The sequence below is a fragment of the Priapulus caudatus genome, unplaced genomic scaffold (genome assembly GCF_000485595.1).
Source record: "Priapulus caudatus unplaced genomic scaffold, Priapulus_caudatus-5.0.1 Scaffold265, whole genome shotgun sequence".
Lineage (NCBI taxonomy): Eukaryota > Metazoa > Priapulida > Priapulimorpha > Priapulimorphida > Priapulidae > Priapulus > Priapulus caudatus.
Window position 1 is genome coordinate 126682 of NW_014577326.1, and position 18259 is coordinate 144940.

At 40.4% G+C, this 18259-nt stretch overlaps 1 protein-coding gene across 2 annotated transcripts; it reads left to right on the top strand.

The window, feature by feature from the left end:
- The first annotated feature begins 2869 nt into the window (after positions 1 to 2869).
- On the top strand, positions 2870 to 18243 carry LOC106808290 (UV radiation resistance-associated gene protein-like). 2 transcript variants are annotated; one of them, XM_014810943.1, is made up of 16 exons: positions 2870 to 3017; positions 8625 to 8745; positions 8966 to 9000; positions 9317 to 9380; positions 9641 to 9738; positions 10228 to 10314; positions 10591 to 10685; positions 10974 to 11079; positions 11371 to 11497; positions 11897 to 11981; positions 12242 to 12329; positions 13611 to 13674; positions 14219 to 14384; positions 14951 to 15029; positions 15256 to 15347; positions 17031 to 18243. In XM_014810943.1, exons 1-16 carry the CDS (start codon positions 2973 to 2975, stop codon positions 17467 to 17469), a joined length of 1791 nt encoding a protein of 596 aa, XP_014666429.1. In that variant the 5' UTR covers positions 2870 to 2972; the 3' UTR covers positions 17470 to 18243. The 2 variants fall into 2 exon arrangements, with proteins under 2 accessions (XP_014666429.1, XP_014666430.1); XM_014810944.1 differs by lacking the exon at positions 8625 to 8745.
- The last annotated feature ends 16 nt before the right edge of the window (positions 18244 to 18259 follow it).

An 18259-nucleotide genomic window follows, 5' to 3' on the forward strand; every position in this document is an offset into this window, starting at 1 on the left:
GGTGAGACGTGGGAAGAGCTAAGGATACCGAGCTGAGGAACCATCCCCACGATTTACCGGAAAAATCTGCACGGCATCGAAACGTGCGTCAAAGCCACCCAAACGTCTAACCTGCCAGCAGCTACGCCTTTCGACGGAGAACATTGCTCCAGGCTCGGCGGGAGGTTTTGGCAAAATGACACGAAGAGCTGAAGCCTCTCCACCTCTGTCCGTCCGTACACACTCTACTATACATTGAACTAGAGATGGCCCGCGACGCGCTTCGGAAGCTGTGCAAAGGGAATCGGAATGCCATCCAGTCATAACAAACGAGGATTCTTTGTCGAAGAACCGTTTTCTAAACTTTATAAAGACTGCACACAGATAGTGTCGATTATGCCAACTCTATTCGTCGTACCAATGAACCATTTGCTGTACAATAAACGATACCCTATTGGTTGTACAATAAGACGATTTACTTCTATGTGGCTCTTTTTGAGAAATCACAATCTCTCTCTCTCTCTCTCTATCTGTCTATTAATATCTAATCCAGCCATGCTATGTCGTCAAATACTCAGTATTACTATCTACAGCTGACAGGTCCAATAGCGGACCAGTCGCGGGTGTCGTCCGAGTTTCGCCTACGCAATCCTCCGGGTAAACAGCTAAACATCCGCGCATCAATACCGCACAATCTTTGACGAACAGTGATCCTCTCGCGACCGTCCCCTCTGCTCTCTCTCATGCTCTCTCCCGTTCGCAGTTACACGCGAATGTTGCGCAACGGGAAATGATAATTTGTCCTCTCTCGTCCTCATACTCATCTCCCTCTCTTGGTCACATCCCACTCATCTCTCAGGGTGGCCTCTCCACCCAACATCCGTCACACACACATCGCATCCACACAATCATCCTCACTCTCACCATCACTCTCTCTCGTCTCCTATCTCTCTCCTCTATATATGATTATATATATCAATATATATACATCATTATTAACATACACTAGTAGACCACACACTACAACACATACCATTTTACACATGACCAGAGACGCAGTAAGAGAAGAGAGCAGACAACCGTAGACTCGTCGACGTGGATCTTTCAGATGCACGCAAGAACAACCCACGGGACGACACACACAGAGGGGAGAGAGGACAGAGAGGAGAGAGGAGGAGACGAGAGAGAGAGATCGACGCAGAGAGAGGCGAGAGAAGAGAGCGAGAGAGAGAAGCGAAGAGAGCGACAGCAAACGGACGAAGAAGAGAGAGAGTAGAGAGCATGACCACTTATCACACAGGGACACAGGAGGACACACACATACACACACGACCAACAGAAGAGAGAGAGAACGAAAAGCACAAAAGAGAGAGCTGTTAGCACCATTACCAGACACACAGGACAGGGACAGACACACACACCACACACACACAGACACGCGGCACCCCCCCCCCACCACACGACACACAAACCTCTTCGGCTCTCTCTGGGACACACACACAGGGACGGGGCACACCACAGGGACACACAGAACTTCCACACACACAACCACACATACACACACAAACACACATCACACACACACGGTTGCACTTCAACCACTGCCCACGGCACCACATCACGCACCACGCAGCACGCGACACACAACGTGCACACACACACACGCACGCACGGGCACGCACGCACACACGCACCGCACGGGCACCTACGGACGCAACGCAACCCGACACACACACCACGGCAAATGGAGCCAGCAGACGTCCCGTTGCGGCAAGGATTGTACTGAATGAGATAAGCATAGCTTTGGAATGGTAAATGCATTGTCGAGATCCGTCAGATGAATAACAAAACTTGATACATACGTATACTCAGCGAGAGGCCAGCGAGTGGGGAAATTTTGAATTATAAACAGAAGTTTACTCACCTTGTTACGCGTCCTAACCTCAAGGGTACGTAGGTAACTGTTTAGCAGCTCATACCTCTCAGACTGGGTCTATGTTGCTTCTGCTGGAACTGGTTGGTGACTGGGTGGCTTAGTTTAGTATTCGGTTTGGTTTTCCCAAATAGACAGCAGCCTGGTGAGGGGGCAGAAAAATTAATTACCATCCTCCTGTTTGTGGTGTTTTTAGTATTCTTCGGTTTCACTATAATACCACGCAATAGATGCCGATGGATGAGAAATTTTAGTCATCATTTTTCTGTGTGTGGCAGCACTCCGTGCAGTGATGCTGAATTGCATGTGAAGACTTGACGCGAAATAACGGGTTTTTCAGCGGATTTTTCGGTGAGTTTCACGGTTTGACCAGGTTTTTTCAATCTAGAACACTCCCCCGGGTAAACAGATGGCCCCTGTTGACTAAATTGCATCCCAAGATCGCTTGGGCGGTTGGCCGCCTAAGGGAAGATACCATATCATACATAGAATAGATACGATACGATACGAACTCCAGTAATATATATTAGATCAGCGAGCTAATAAATCGACCAAATAATTTTCATTATTAGCTCCTGATTATATCTTTATATATGGAGATTTTGCAATTATTACACTAAAATAGAGCGACCTGAGGTGAAATTCTTGCAAATTAAAAAAAATAATTTTTTTGGCTTGGGGCCGGGGGGGGGTCGTTCGAACCCCCCGAACCCCCCCTGGCTACGGGCCTGTATAAAGATATAATCAGGAGCTAATAATGACAAATTATTTGTCATTATTAGCTCCTGTATATATCCGTATCGACGTTCGATACACTACGATACACATTAGATATCGCTGTAGACGGGTCCGGGCTCAATAGTTCTACTCGCGTTACGCAGACGTACGTGTACCGCGAGTGGAACTGTCGAGCGCGGACCAGTCTAATATCGCCGCAGCAGTACCGATACAATATGGTGGATGAGGGTTGTGTAGCTGTTGCAAATGTTACGTTTAATATTTCCCGTGTTTATAAAGTAACTAAACATCATCAAATTAACTGTTAGAAATTGCCATAAATATGGCTGGATCAGAGAAGTCTGCTATTTCTTACATTCCATTACAGGTAATGAACTTATCACAAGCAAAGACATGTGAATGACAAAATCGTTGGCACGTCTCTATATATAAATTATAATTTATAACTAGCTCATAGTACTAGTACTCAGTTAGTAGTACTATAGCCCGCGGATCGCTGCCGCAGGGCTATAGTACATTCTGCCATAGATGTAATCTATCCAAATGCTCCACCTGGTCTGACCAAAGATTTATCCCCAAAACGCAAAATGATCAGGCTTTTTAACACTTATCTATCAACATGGACTCACACTAATAAAACTTAAATATCGCTACAGACTACAGTTCGACCTCGTTTATCCGGCCACCAGTTATCCGGAAACCTCTAAGGCTCTATTAACCGGCCGCGATCTCGCAGTGTATGTTCTCTGTTTTTTCATTCATTTCCACCTAAAAATCTCGCTCAAAACTCGCGCAATGTACCAATGATGCTCGCACGATGTACACATTGATTATCGTGACGTAAGAGCGCACAGCTATCACATGCACAAAACAAACACTTACCATAAGAGCAAACGCCAATGTACATGTACATGTATAAATATACGGCTATCACATGCACAAATACATTATCACATGCATAAACCCTACTGAACTGCATAGAAATGCTGTATTTGAGCATAAATCGCATATCCGGCCAAATCGCATATCCGGATGGGTGCCGGTCCCGACGTGGCCGGATAAACGAGGTCGAACTGTATATATAATTACCAAGCAATTTACTATTTTAGCACCCCAGATTAGTTTTAATACTAATACTAATAGCGCATGTCATACGTTAGCGAAAATGAATTGTGGGCAGCTCTTGTATCCTTGAACCGGTCCTGGGTCCCAAACTAGGATTAGGAATTGAGCAGCCGGGATTACACTATCCATTATAGATATACAGTAAATAATACTAATATAACCCAACACAAGAGTAGTCATGTCTCTCCCTACTCTTGTGCTTGGTTAAATTATAGTATCTATATCCGGAACAGCTACCATTACTCTGACCCTAGAGAGTAGAGGCTAGTAGGGTGCACCGGAACTTGGATCCGGTCGGAACTATCCGGCCGGATCTCTAATTTTTCAGAGTTCCGGTTCCGGCCGGAACCGGAACTTTTTCCTAATTTCATTTCTGCTACAAGCGCCATCAAAATCAAAAGATTAGTCACTGAATGTAGTTGAGAGTCAATAGAGTAAACTTGCTGACAATATAGTGTTAACAACTTCACACTTTTCTGCCCAAAAAACGCTTGCCACTTGAACATTGGCTAACTAACTGAACTGAACCTAACTGATGTTAGGTGATTCATAAGATTTTCTTTCAAAATCAAATACTCTTAGAGCCACAGGAATCGCATCTGTCCGTTAGTTGAAAATAATAGACTAAAACCAGGGATACTGCAACATGCAGGTTTTGCCACAGAATTCGCTCGTGAATGAGATGCCAGAATTATGCAAATTATGCACTGTAAGCAGCTAATTCATACCCCTAACATTAACAACCATCCTGTAATTAGAACTTTGAGCATTGTCCTACTCGCCTAAGTGATGTGCCTGCTAATGATATTTCGTTCAGGCCGAGTGAGTTTGCGCAATACTGGGCCAAAACTGTCAAGTTTATTCCCAGCTAAAGTTCCGGTTCCGGCCAGGTAGTTCAGGCCGGAACTTTTTTCAAGTTCTGGCCGGAACTTAAAAAGTTGGATCCAGTGCACCCCTCACTAGTACCCCTCCACGTTTTCATTCGGACGTGATATGTCAGGGTAGGTATCTTCATAAAGGCAAAGCTCCCTTTCAAGTCTAAATTTGCGATACCCCTCAAGATGATGACGTGGAGTGCAACACCAGCTGGTGTCATTGAATTTCCAGGTTTTAGGTAGGCGGTGCATTCTCACTCTACCCTGACAGATCAGTGACCATAGGAAAAAGCTACGGGGTACTAGGGTCTGAGCAAATACGTTCTAAGCTACCATCAGTAAACTCCATAAGCCACATCTTGAGCCCTTCCCTACACAGTCTTTTACTCTATAACAGGGCTGTACAGGAATGTGTGAGTGCATCCTGGCAGGAATCTTTGCAGCATGCCTAGTGCCTTCTCATTAGTGCTGCTGTAATTTCAATTTTATTATGTCTATGAATGCATGTCGTGTGATTTTATAACTGGTCAAATTTGGCCAAATTATAGTAGTTTTAGGGGTCGTTCACAATTATCAACATTTTCACAAGTGTACAAAGAGTACACTTTTTTGAGACCCCCCTCCCCCCTAAAAGTGTACGAAGAAAAATGTTGATTTTTTTTCACACTTCTACATAGAGATAGATGTATATGAATTACATGCAAACCCTGGAACAATTGATCCAGGTCACCAGCGCGGCTAGAACTACTGCCCGCCATCGTTCCGGTTGTTTACACTGCCCTCGGCTGCTAGCTATCTAGATCGGTTCGTTCGTTCAGCGGGCCCGTGCGGGGCGCGGGCCGGCCAGGGCTCGGCGTGAGGATGAGCGCGATGCCGGTTGGGGCGCGCGGCGCTGGAAATGGATCGACATTTTTTGGGAATGCTGAAAGCGTGCGGCGGGCATTGACCCCCTCTCCCCCAGCGTACGATTTGTACGCTTGTGAAAATGTTGATAATTGTGAACGACCCCTTAGTGTTGTGGTATAAATTTTTGTTATGAACGATGAGAGTGACCTGTTATTGATTGTGACCTATGACTGGGAATGTTACCCATGGCCATGTCTGTTACATGTGGGTGTTACCATTAGACGTGGAACAATATATAGGCATATGAATTCATTATACCCCCGCCAACGAAGTTAGGGGGGGGGGTATTCTGGAAACGCTTGGTCTGTCTGTCCATCTGTCCGCCACCAGATTTGTCCGGACATCTCCTTGAAAAGTACTGGACTGATTTCAACCGTATTTGGTACACATCACCAGTACCCAATGTAGTTTTTTTTGTCCGACATTTTCTGAAAGGTTTATGGCCGTTTTCCGTAAATAAACCCATTTGGTTATATATTACATGCCAACGCCATCTAGTGGATGATTTCTAAAGCTAGGTTTACACTGACGGTTTTATGCAGTCAAGTTGGCGTTTTTCTTTTTTCTACCAACCTCTATGTATGTTCAAAGCTCTTACGTTATCGACCGCGAGGCGGCAAACGTTTCAACATTTGGCCCGAAGCGTGCGCGCGGGTCGACGCGGATACGCATTTTTGCATGTATTACATGCCCAGCGTGGCGCCTAAAGCAAAAACGTGCTCTCCCCCTAGGGTGAAGGGACACACCCCTGATTGCTGTTCTCTGTTTTGCCACTTGGCTAAAAAAGCTTGCTCCGAGTCGGTGAATTAGAACATGTTCTAATTTCCCGACTCGCTGCTATCGATCGGTTGGACGCACGACTTTTGTGTTTACACTCACGATTTCAGTTGCCAAATTGCCAAGTTCGTACAAATTCTACAATACACATACAGGCACCATAACATCTCGAAGCCGGGGGGGTATTATTAGTCCCTCTCTGGTACAATCATTCTAGTATTTACCTTGTGTTAAATCCAAGAAATTAACTTACTAACGATAGTAAGTTAATTTCTTGGATTTAACACAAGATAAATATTAATTCACAGTTTTTAACGAAATCCAATTAACTTATTTCATTCAATATATAGGCGTGATCATAATCACACTATGTTGCTACATCACACATTATTTGTATCCTGCTGTTTTCTCATATATCAATACATCCACACAGGGCTCGAATTAACCGACGGCACCGATGGCAATTGCCGTCGGTGCCCCTATCAATTGCCGTACTGACCCTGAAAATCCAACCCGACCGACGGCAGTCACCTGCCTTGCCCTTTTGTGTAATTGCCGTCGGTGCCCTTTAATCTGCTGCCCTAGTTTCGTTTTTAGTCGAATCAACATAACACGTGCGCGTGCGTGCTGTAGTTGCAATGATGAGCTTAAAACCGATAGTCGCAGGAGGGAATAATAACAGCATCGGATAATTATTCACTCCTGATAGCGGGCATATAAAATTTATTGTTACTGTACTTCTATTAGCAGAGAGGGGTACAAGGGTCGGTGTTACGGTGTAAGCTTACATGGGGGCATATTGTTTTGTACATTAAAAGCAAGACGATGTTGATGTACTAATTTGTTATGAGTTTTCCTTTATTTTACAAAAGTGCCTTGGTGCCCTTCTCAAATTTTGAGAGTTGCCTTGGTGCCTTTTAAAATTGCCTCTGTGCCCTTCCATTTTAGAGAAAATTCAAGGTGATTTCTCACGTGCCCTAAAAAAATTGCCTTGCCCTTCTCGTCGCTTAATTCGAGCCCTGCATCCACAATATGAAAGGGGGATTTAGGGTTATAAACCAAGGAACTTGTATAAAATCATATATGTATTTTAATTCCTAGCCAGTCATACAGCCATACATATTTTTTTTTTATATCAACATACAACATGAAGAACATACTTTTAAACAGAATTTATTTTAATAGTGACAATAGAAAGATGTACGTTGAGGTTAATAATCAATTAATACTTTAATAGTCATTTATATGATATCATGATTCATAACATCTGCATCACATGGTGATACACATCGTGATTAACGAGTGACAATCAGTGTAACAAATGACTGAGTCTCACCCATGAGTAATTGAATTTGACCAATCACTGAGTGTCACGAATGAATTAGTGTGACTCTGTGGTGGTGAACCAAACCTAATGCGAATGTGAAAAACGTGAACGTGGATGTGCGTAAGTGAATGTGCGTAAGTGAATGTGTGTAAGTGAATGTGCGTAAGTGAATGTGCGTAAGTGAATGTGCTTGCTACCTGTGACTGAGTGTCACCTCTGACTGTGAGTGTGATGCCTAAAAAGAGTGTTACCAGTCATTCTGAGTTTGACTCCTGATTGTGTTACCCATAAGTGTCTACCTCTTGGAATAATGTTTTGGTCAGTCTGCCTTTTGAGTTATCAGAACACACCCTGCTATGTAATCCAGATAAACGAGGTTTCACTGTATGTTAAAATGAAAGAAGGGATTTCAGAAATTCCCCTGATTCCAGCAAGGGAAGTCAATCGGTAATTTTGTGCTTAATGCTCACGTACTGTGGTATTGTTCTGACATTTACATAAATAACTAGAGCACTCGGAGAGCACAGACCTCCGCCAAGGCAGCTGAATTCTGTCACTGTGAGAAATTTAATTAATTAATTAATTAATTAATTAAATAATTGGATCCGGATGACAACCAAAATGTAATCAATTCTAAGTTACCCGATTTCTGACGTATCTTGAAAATTTTATTAATTAATTAATTGGATCCGGATCACCACCAAAATCTCATCAATTCTAAGTTAGCCTATTTCTGACCTATCCTGAAAATTTAGAAAATTTAGAGAATTAGGCTGTACACAAACAAACCCACAAACCCACAAACCCACAAACCCACAAACCCACAAACAAACAAACACACGCCGGTGAAAACATAACCTCCTGCCAACCTCTTGGTGGAGGTAATGAAACCTGCATATCAATTTTACTGTAGAATTCGGTCTCAATATACGATATATACGAGTAATGACTTTTTCTTTTGCAGCGACGTGTCAGGCACCTGAATATGATTGCAGTGAGAAACATCGCAGCTAGAAAGTTTATAGGGCAGAAGTTGAATCTGCTGCAGACATATTTCACACTTCATGCTAACAGCAAGTCACCAGGTCACTAATTTGAGTGGTTATGAACTTATCTAGTTATTCTTGTGAAAATTTACATTCAATTGCCTGAGAATATAAGTTATTCTTCTGTGCTTAAAAAAATGGGTGAATTCTTTTGATCTATTTATAATGTAACAATGAAAGTGCATAGTTCCTAAAAGCACATGTATCTTATTCGCATATCTATATGTTCTCATGAAGTTAATTGTTTGTATATTTACAGCTTTTTATACAAGCGAGAGAATTCAAGACACCCTGGTAGGTGGCAGTCTGGCAAAGCTGCACAAATTCTAATTGTAAAATTCTTTATTGTGTTCTGTGCTTCAGTTATCACTATGGTATCGAAATTGCCTAATGTAATACTAGTAATAGTTATGCACAGATTATATAATAGACATTGATAACCTATATTATAATAAGGAGAATGTCGGAAATAGAATTAAGTAAAAATAACTTCACGAGAGAGAGAGAGAGAGAGAAAGTGCTATAGTATCCAAAAATTGTGGACATAAGTTATTGAATGGTTAAGCAATATCCACTAAAGGTTTTGATCTTTTTGCATTTTTTTTTGCAGAATCCCACATGGAAAAGCTTTGATTTCACCTGCTTTACGGAAGATGCCAACATTGCAAATTCATGTATCTTTCAAAGAGATTGTAATCAGTTGAGAGAAATGTAATTATCATACATAATATTTGCATATGCTGACTTTAATTCTACATCAGTCATTTCATGAGTATTCTGATCAACGTTGATGTAATCATGTGTCCGAGTATGAGTTAAACTTTGTATACGGTGGCGATACAACTGGCATTACTAGTCCTAAATGCAAAAGTTCTAATCAATTCACTGCGTGATCATCAAAATTGAAAGTTATTTTTCCCTTAATGAAGATCAGCTCTTACCGTTAGGGTGTGGGGTGGAGTGGAAGACGAGTTTATGCTGGTTATCGAGTGTACTGTTCAGTTACCGTCCCTGCATTATGCATGCAGTAAGGTGAGTGTTATATATATATTATATATATATATATATATATATATTAATTTGTTAGGCCAATTATTTCAGTGTGAAAACGTTTATAAATTAATGGTACAGAAACTTAATTGGAACAAAAATGTACAAGCATAGTGCTCGTTTAGCTGTGCACTTGGACTGTAAACCAGCAGAACCTGCTTTGTGAATGAAGATTTTAGCTGTTTACAAGAAAAGATGTGTATCATGACCATCAAGTAACTAGAAGTAGAATGATTGCTGTCTAGGAATTTTTTCGACTGTGCTGACTATTTCACTAAAATTCTCTAAGAATATTACCAAGCTATAGTTTCTTATTGTAGGAATGATCGTACTGCCATCTTTTCTGCAGGAAATCATGCAGAAGCATAAGAGGTCCAATGGTCAATGGTAGCTCCCAAATGTCACTGTATTGTTGATCTTCCTATCTAAAGAAATTAACCATTCAAGTTTCATTGTGCATCATATTTTCAGTTACACAAGGATGGTGCCAGATATGAGAAGAACACTATAATCTTTGGTATGTTTCGGGGATACTATACTGATTCAAAACAGACAAAGGTGAGCATCCTGAATTATGAAATCTGATTGAAGAGCAATCAGGAATTAATATAAATGATATTGTGTACTGTAAATGTGAATACAATGCTGCACTATATACCAGTATTATACAGGCAGTGGAATTTTCTCGGCCCATTATTATTTATAGCTACCAGAGAAGTATGTCTACTCCCAATTCACTCTACCTCGCCTACAAGTGAGTTCTCATGGAATTAGATAGACTGCAATCACATAAGCATGCCTTTCTTTTATTTTCTTCTTGTATTATTTTTATAGAAAGGTGTATCAGATAGAGAAGATACCGAGCTGCTGTCATTGGTGAATGATGTCAGCATTTCAAAGCACTCCTATGACCTAACGACAATGATGAGGTAACTTCTATAGGTGGCTGCTAAAGAAAGCTCACATTTGTGGCTACATACTCTGATTGTTAAGGGCATAGGTGAAGGAAATGCCGTAGCCCTTTTCTGTAAATGTTCCCCCTTCTTTCTGGTTCAGAATAAAATGTACGTGTAGAGTGACTGATCATGTTGTTGGAACTTTAGTGCATTGGAACAGAAACGAAATAGCATCTGAAATGCTGCCCAATGTTGTAATCTAAAAATTGACGAATGTTTAAAAATTGCTACTTGAAGCCATTGAGCGTTTGTGTTGTGAAGGATACGCACAGTGGAGCGAGCAATTGTGCAGACCCAGTGCTCCTCGCACAAAGTTCTTACTTCCATAGAAGACAGGCTTCGACTGTACGAGGAAAAGGAAGCAATGGTATGTGTTTAATAGGCGACTTTGTGACTAAATTCCAAGTGTCAACTTATGTAGTTTTTTTTAGCGGCTATAACACTGGAGGTAATCCACCCACACTACCTGTCGTACTGCCTGTGACACTGATATTGTAGTGTTCTTTCAGGTGCAAATCAAAACAAAAACAAAACGGGTTTGTTTTTGTTCACTCCCGGTGCTTTGTTGAGGGAATGTTGCTCTGTGATTCATGATAATTTTTCATAATATAAATCAAACTTATCCAGACGGTAAGAGTTGATCTTGAATATGTTGCAGGAAAGCGAGAGGGAAAAGGTGGCAATGCGTGTTAATCTTCTTGCAGAGGAGCTGAAGATAAGCGCATCCAATTTACACAGTGACCGGGAGAAGTTGTCTCGAAGGAAGTGTCAACTCAAGGAGAAGCGTAATATACTTTTCTCAACTGTTACATTTCAGGCTCTTCAGCTCACTTGGTTAGAGATAGCTGTAGCTTTTCTTAGAGCCATAGTCATATCATTAATTGTAACCAAATTGGAACGAGGAGCAGTTGCATGTTGTTATTTATCATTGCATTTTATAGATACACGTAGCCACACACGTCAAGTGCATGTATGCACTCACAAGCTTGAACTTATTCAATGATTTTTAATACTCGTATAAAATCATATAATAAGGTTTTCTTCGAAAGGTTAAGAAGTATACTTCAAAAGATATGATTTTGCTCCAATTTTTGTAAAGAAAGCTTGTCATAGTTTATACTTTATATGTTTTTTTATGATTTCTATTGTCAGGATAAATATTAAACCGATTGAATTTTTTGCAGGGATTACCTTAGCAGACAGATTCGAGCAGTTGTCAGAGAATGAAGCGGCACTCATGGAGATGAGAAAATGTTTCCGAGCTGCGAGGTCAGTGTTAAGTGCAATAATAGAAACAATAATTAATTGCAGTTTTATTTGTTCTTATATTAGGTTAGGAGTACATGGTGTTAACAGCGCTACATGATGTAGAGAGCAGTAAGCTTAGATAAACGTGCACTCCGTTATTACTCATGATATTTGAATATCACAATACAGAAAATTGATTACTCATGTGTGGTGTATAATATAGTATTATGTATATATTATTTCTGTAGTGCTGTATCACACTTGGGCACATTTTTTTAAAGAGAAACCTATGTCAAGATCTCGGCACAACTAATGGTGAGGAGGAGGCAGCTAATATCGGAAGTCTGTGAAATATATCCCATTTTACATGTGAGTATGATCAGAGTGCTAAATATGATAAAGAATAGATAATTGTATATCGTATACCATATCAAGAGTAGATAATAACAATTTTAAATCAAAATTCGAAATTTAAATTGTCTCTCAACCCTATCGGGGCATGAATGATTTGGAAACCGTCTGTTGCTAAATATTGGCGCCACTATAGCTTCAAAAGTTGTCTTAACACGTCTACACAATTGTGGTAAATTGTGGGAATTCAGCTCGTGCAAGATTACGATTTACAGCAATACGTTAGCAAATTTATGTAAACGAATATCAGAACCGCGAAGGTGAGTGATTATTGGTCATAATAAGCTGAGGAACGTATACACTTGCTTCTTTATTGGTGGCAAATTTTGATGAGAAAAATCGGTTAAAAATGCGGGAATCGGGTGTCTCACGCTTTGCTATTATCTACTCTTGACCATATGCAATAGAGCTTCGACCATGCAGTATGCATAGCAGTATACTCAAGTAATTCAATTTCTTAGGCTTTCTAGTCATGCTAGTAGTAATCAGCTACTTGTATAATGCCTTATCTTACTTGTAGACAAAAATGCAAATCATAGCAAACTTGCCTTTGTATCTGCAAAATTGGTGTCACATCTGCCAAAAAACTGATAAATGAAATCTACAGAAAATTTTCTCATTACATACACATACATAATAACTTGGGCTGATTTCATCGTTTATAATAGAATAATAATGATAAACGTTTATTATCATGAACTTATTTTTATTTAATGTACATCGGGTTCATAATAATATGCAATAAGAAGTATTTTTAGACTTAGAGGACTACAATTCACTAGTATTGGTGTTTGACATTATATAAAATATTACACAAGTCAATAGCATGAACATATATATATATCTATACAGTGGACCCCCGAAATACGAATTTAATTTGTTCTATAGGTTTGTTCGTATCTCGAATTTTTTTTATCTCGAACCCTATGTAGGACGTACAGCAATTTACGTACAGCAAGTGCAATCATGAGAGTGCAACCACATTCAATGAGTCACGTACTTAAACTGACTCACCGAAAGAGCACGTTTGTATGTTGAATTTTATTCGTTTGTCGAATACATTACGTTCAACAGGAGGTCCTTCATATCTTGAAAATTCGTATGTCGAGCCGTTCGTATCTCGGGGGTCCACTGTATATATATATATATATATACATATATATATATATATATATATTATTACACAGCAAATCACTATTTCCAAATGATATTTGCTTTAGTGTGGTGCTTCAATTTTAGATTCCAGGAACAAAAGATTACACGATATGTGGTGTTCGCTTGCCGAATTCGGAACACTTTGCAGGTATGAAATGTTGAGCTGAAAGGTAAAACTCCTCTGATATTTATCAAACAGTGTGTATGTTTTTATATATGTTATGTTATGTGTATTTATCAATCAGTGGTTTAGTCCTCTTTCATTGTTAGATCACAGAATTTTTCGATATATATAAATTTCTCCAGGCAACCTCAATTTAATTGAAATGGAATCAAATCTACTATTTTTACTGTGGAGTGAAGGCCTCAGATTTTGTCAATTGTATTCAGTTCTTACATCTAGTGTGCTGCTATTCAGTTAGGTTGTGAAAATCGTTTTCCTATCAATTCTCTTGTATATTTTCATATAACAAATAAGTTCTATGTACGTAACCTCATCTGCTCTGCATTTGTTAATAGCAAAACCTAACTGGAAATCGAAATGATTATTGACTTACAAAGTCAGCGCAGGTATATTCTAGAGCCAACTCATGCTACGTGCTCCGCTGTCTCCTGAGTAAAATTGGAACGTGGGGAGTGTTGAGGCGACGATCGGTGCATTACGTGACGCGCTTGCACGCTGCTTCTTGTAGGGGAGGATGAGATCATGATAGAGACGGCACTGGGCAATGTCGCACACATGGTGCTGATGCTCTCGAAGCTGCTCACTGTACCCCTGCGTTACGCCATCGCCTATCGCGGCTCCCACTCGATCATACGCGACCACGTCACACCGAAGCTATCCGAAAATGACAGGGAGTGAGTAGTGACTCGAGTTCATTAGCGCTTCAGTTTGTTATTAAAAAACATGAAATAAACAGTATATGTTATATCAGTCAGCATTGCAGGTGGGTGGTGGGGTGGGGGTTTCAGGTGGGCAAAAAATGAATTTCTTGCAATCGCAGATCAAAAACCAAATTTTTAATTACTGTCGCAACACAAGTGAAAATAAAGTTGGGATATCCCAGTCATATGGTAACTGGCTAGCCCCCGGCTATGGCAATGAAGCATTATTTCTGAGCTTGTCTCACATATGAAAAATGAAAAACATTAATATTTAGGGCCAAGATTGTTAATGATGGTTGGCCACAACTCGACATTATATGTTATTACCATGATACTTTATGTATACGGGGCTATCTCATGGATTTTATTATAGTATTTCTGCATAATTTTCATGTTCACTGTCTATCTGTTGTATTGTATGTTTTTATTTTTCGGATTTTTTAAATGGTAGAAATCGTTTTATTTTACTTTTGCTGTCGCTGTGTAAGTGAAAGGAATGCCGCTAATCTCTTTGTGCATGTGTGTGTGTGAATTTCCAGGTTTCCATTATACAGTAAGGGACAGGATAAGGTGGTATTTAACTATGGCGTATACCTTCTTAACAAGAACGTTGCTCAGGTAAATTCTGCTTTATTTGGTTATGGAAAGCTTACATTTCGTACAGCTAAGTAGTGTGCAATTATAGACATTCTGATGAGAGTTACAAGTCATATTGTCTCGGTTATTAATATTGTTAACTTAAAACATATGCTCTGTAAAATAAAACTCGTTTTAGCATTACGCATTACCATGTGGCTTTTACGTGAATGGTTTGCAGGAATGTTCATTTATATTTTCCTTGTAGCTGGGATTTTACCTTGGGATGCCAACACCAGACCTCAGACCAACCTTGTACAATCTGAAAAGCTTGCTGGAATTGACATTCGGAGTCGTTTTGTACGTGTTTAGTCACGCGCACTTCTTTTAATTGCATTTCAAGATTCTCCTTGGTGTATGTACTGTGGTTACCCTGAGCTACCAACTCATTCATGTGAATACGAAAGTATAGCCTAAACTTGTGGCTGCACTTTTGAACCCGAATATTTGTGGCTAACGTGAAATACAATTTTAGAATTAATGTGACTGTTTTTAGCTCGCATTGACATCGTCAAGATGAGCTATTGCCATGGGGTGTCGTCCATCGTACGTCCGTCCGTCCGTCCGTCCGTCCATCCGTCAACGTTTGGTTACGGTCAACGATAACTCAAGAACCGTTTGACCCGCATGTTTCAAATTGCATATAGTTGTTACTCCTATGGGAGAGGTTAGAACGTCCTATTTTGGAGCACGCCAGTCGACCTACATTTGAGCCACGCCCACTTTTTGGCAAAAATGGAAATGGCCATAAATCAGTTCAGGTTCAATGGATTTTGCTCATTTCTTGTATGTGAATGAATGAGGACTGGCCCCAAAACATATCAGACAGGTTTGTTTTTTGTTTTTTTAATTATGCAAATTAGGTAGATTTTGGCAATTTCACTATGCATTTCAGTGTCTGCCTACAGTCAACGATAACTCAAGAACCATTTGACCCACATGTTTCAAATTGCATGCAGTTGTTACTCCTATGGGAGAGGTTTGAACGTCCTATTTTGGAGCAGTCAGTCGACCTACTTTCGAGCCGTGTTCACTTTTTGGCAAAAATGTAAATGGCCATAAGTCAATTCAGGTTCAACGGATTTTGCTCATTTCTAGTATGTGAATGAATAAGAACTGGCCCCAAGACATATCACACTGGTTTTGATTTTTTTTTTTTAATTATGCAAATTAGGTAGATTTTGGCAATTTCACAATGCATTTCAGTGTCTGCCTACAGTCAACGATAACTCAAGAACCGTTTGACCCACATGTTTCAAATTGAATACAGTTGTTACTCTTATGGGAGAGGTTTCAACTTCCTATTTTGGAGCATGCCAGTTTACCAACTTTCGAGCCACGCCCACTTTTTGGCAAAAATGAAAATGGCCATCTAAATTCATTCGATTTTGTTAGATTTTAGTATGTGAATGTGTAAGGCTAGCCCAAAACTGTTGTTACTCCTATGGGAGAGATGAAAATGACCTATTACGTTTATTTCTTCTAACTGGTCAACAACTCTACAATCATACCTATATACGTGTAATATTGTGTTTTAGATTCTTCGTTACAGTAATTTGACTGGAATATTTTATTGTTTTTATTTGCACGATATTCGAAAACCAAAATGGCGACCATTTAGGCGTAGCGCCATCTCTCGTCAAGATTTCAGACTCAGATCAATCATCAAAACTTATGCATATATTATTATCAAGTGTATATAATAATGGGAGTTCTCCCATATATACTCTTGCTTTATATATCCCCCCTCCCTCTTCTATCACACCCAAGGTGAGCTACAGTGTCATTGACACTTTCATTTGTGTGTAGATGCGCATGTAATTTTTGAGTAAGAAACAAATCGTGCACGCGGCAGCGTATTTATTCTGTCAGCTCAATTCCATACGACAGTATCTCAGTGTATGCGGCTGGTTGCCATGCAGGCCATGCATGCATGCCTCGTATTGCAATAATGAATCCCTGCGTCTTAATCTCATGCTTCAGCGAGGACACGGAGCAACACATGGCGCTGTGTGCCGAGGGGACAGCCGGTGCTCTGACAGTGCGCTACTCGAACCACCTGCCCGCCGCAGCGACGCGGGCGGACCATTCCGCACACGAGCTTCCGAGCCGCCTCTCGCCGAATTTCATCCGACCAGACGGCATGGTGCAGCACATCGCACAGGACCAGCTATTTCAGACGGTGGCCGACTACCGCCGAATGAACTCCTACGAATCGCTCGACCACATCTCGCATAATTCCTCTGACGGCAACGAAATCGCAGAGTCTTCGAGCACGACGGGTGGCGCCGCCAAGTTTGAGAAGTGTGACGATGAGGCCGGCAGCAGATCCGGGCAGCTTGCGAATAACTCTAACTGTGATGCATACCCAGCAAGTACTAGTAATAACATTTGCAAGGCAAATGCCAGTGAGCTTCTCTGATTTTAAATGTGCATTGTAGGGCTGATAGATACTGAGAGCAGTTGTGTTCAAATTATAGTATTAATTCTCAGATACACCAATTTGGGAAAAGTGAAATAAGTAACCTCAGCTCTATTATATTGCAATGCGTGCTTCAGTGGGGGAAAGGTTATTTTCTATGCATAACTGCAGCATTGTGTAGCTTGGTAGGTTTCTGCCTAACATATATCCCACTTATCATCACAATTTGTGATTTACCCACAATCAGGTTTTACTATCAATTTTGTGGTTATTAACATATAGCCTTTTCAACTGCTGTGGTGCAATAATCATAAAAACAGTTGCACTAAAAAAATATATCTGTATTGCAATCGTAACTGACAAGTGCAGAATTGTTCTGCGTAAAGTTAAAAAAAAATCACAATTCAAGTGCTGATGACTGACCACTTGGTAACTTGTCATTGATTTTCCAAAAGGACAGTTACCATCTATTAAAGTTTGGCCACAAATTCATTCACTCTATAAATGTATCTTACGATTGTGCCTTCCTATTTAACACATATTTAAACCGAAAGTGCTTCTGTGCATGTTTTATATTTTTAATTTACACAGACGAATGTCTGCTTGCCATTAGTAGGTATTTTCTATGGGTGTTTAATACTGTTTATTCACGACACAGAAACGTGCCATTTTGACATTGGGTCTTGTAATGCCAGAGTTGCGTTACACATTAACTCTCTCTCTTTCTCTCTCTCTCTCTCTCTCTCTCTCTCTCTCTCTCTCTCTCTCTCTCTCTCTCTCTCTCTCTCTC

Coding starts and splice junctions, on each gene's coding strand:
- LOC106808290 (XM_014810943.1), top strand. CDS start 2,973: ATGGCTGGATCAGAGAAGTCTGCTATTTCTTACATTCCATTACAG. Junction 10,686..10,973: donor GACCTAACGACAATGATGAG/GTAACTTCTATA, acceptor TGTGTTGTGAAG/GATACGCACAGTGGAGCGAG. Junction 11,498..11,896: donor GTGTCAACTCAAGGAGAAGC/GTAATATACTTT, acceptor AATTTTTTGCAG/GGATTACCTTAGCAGACAGA.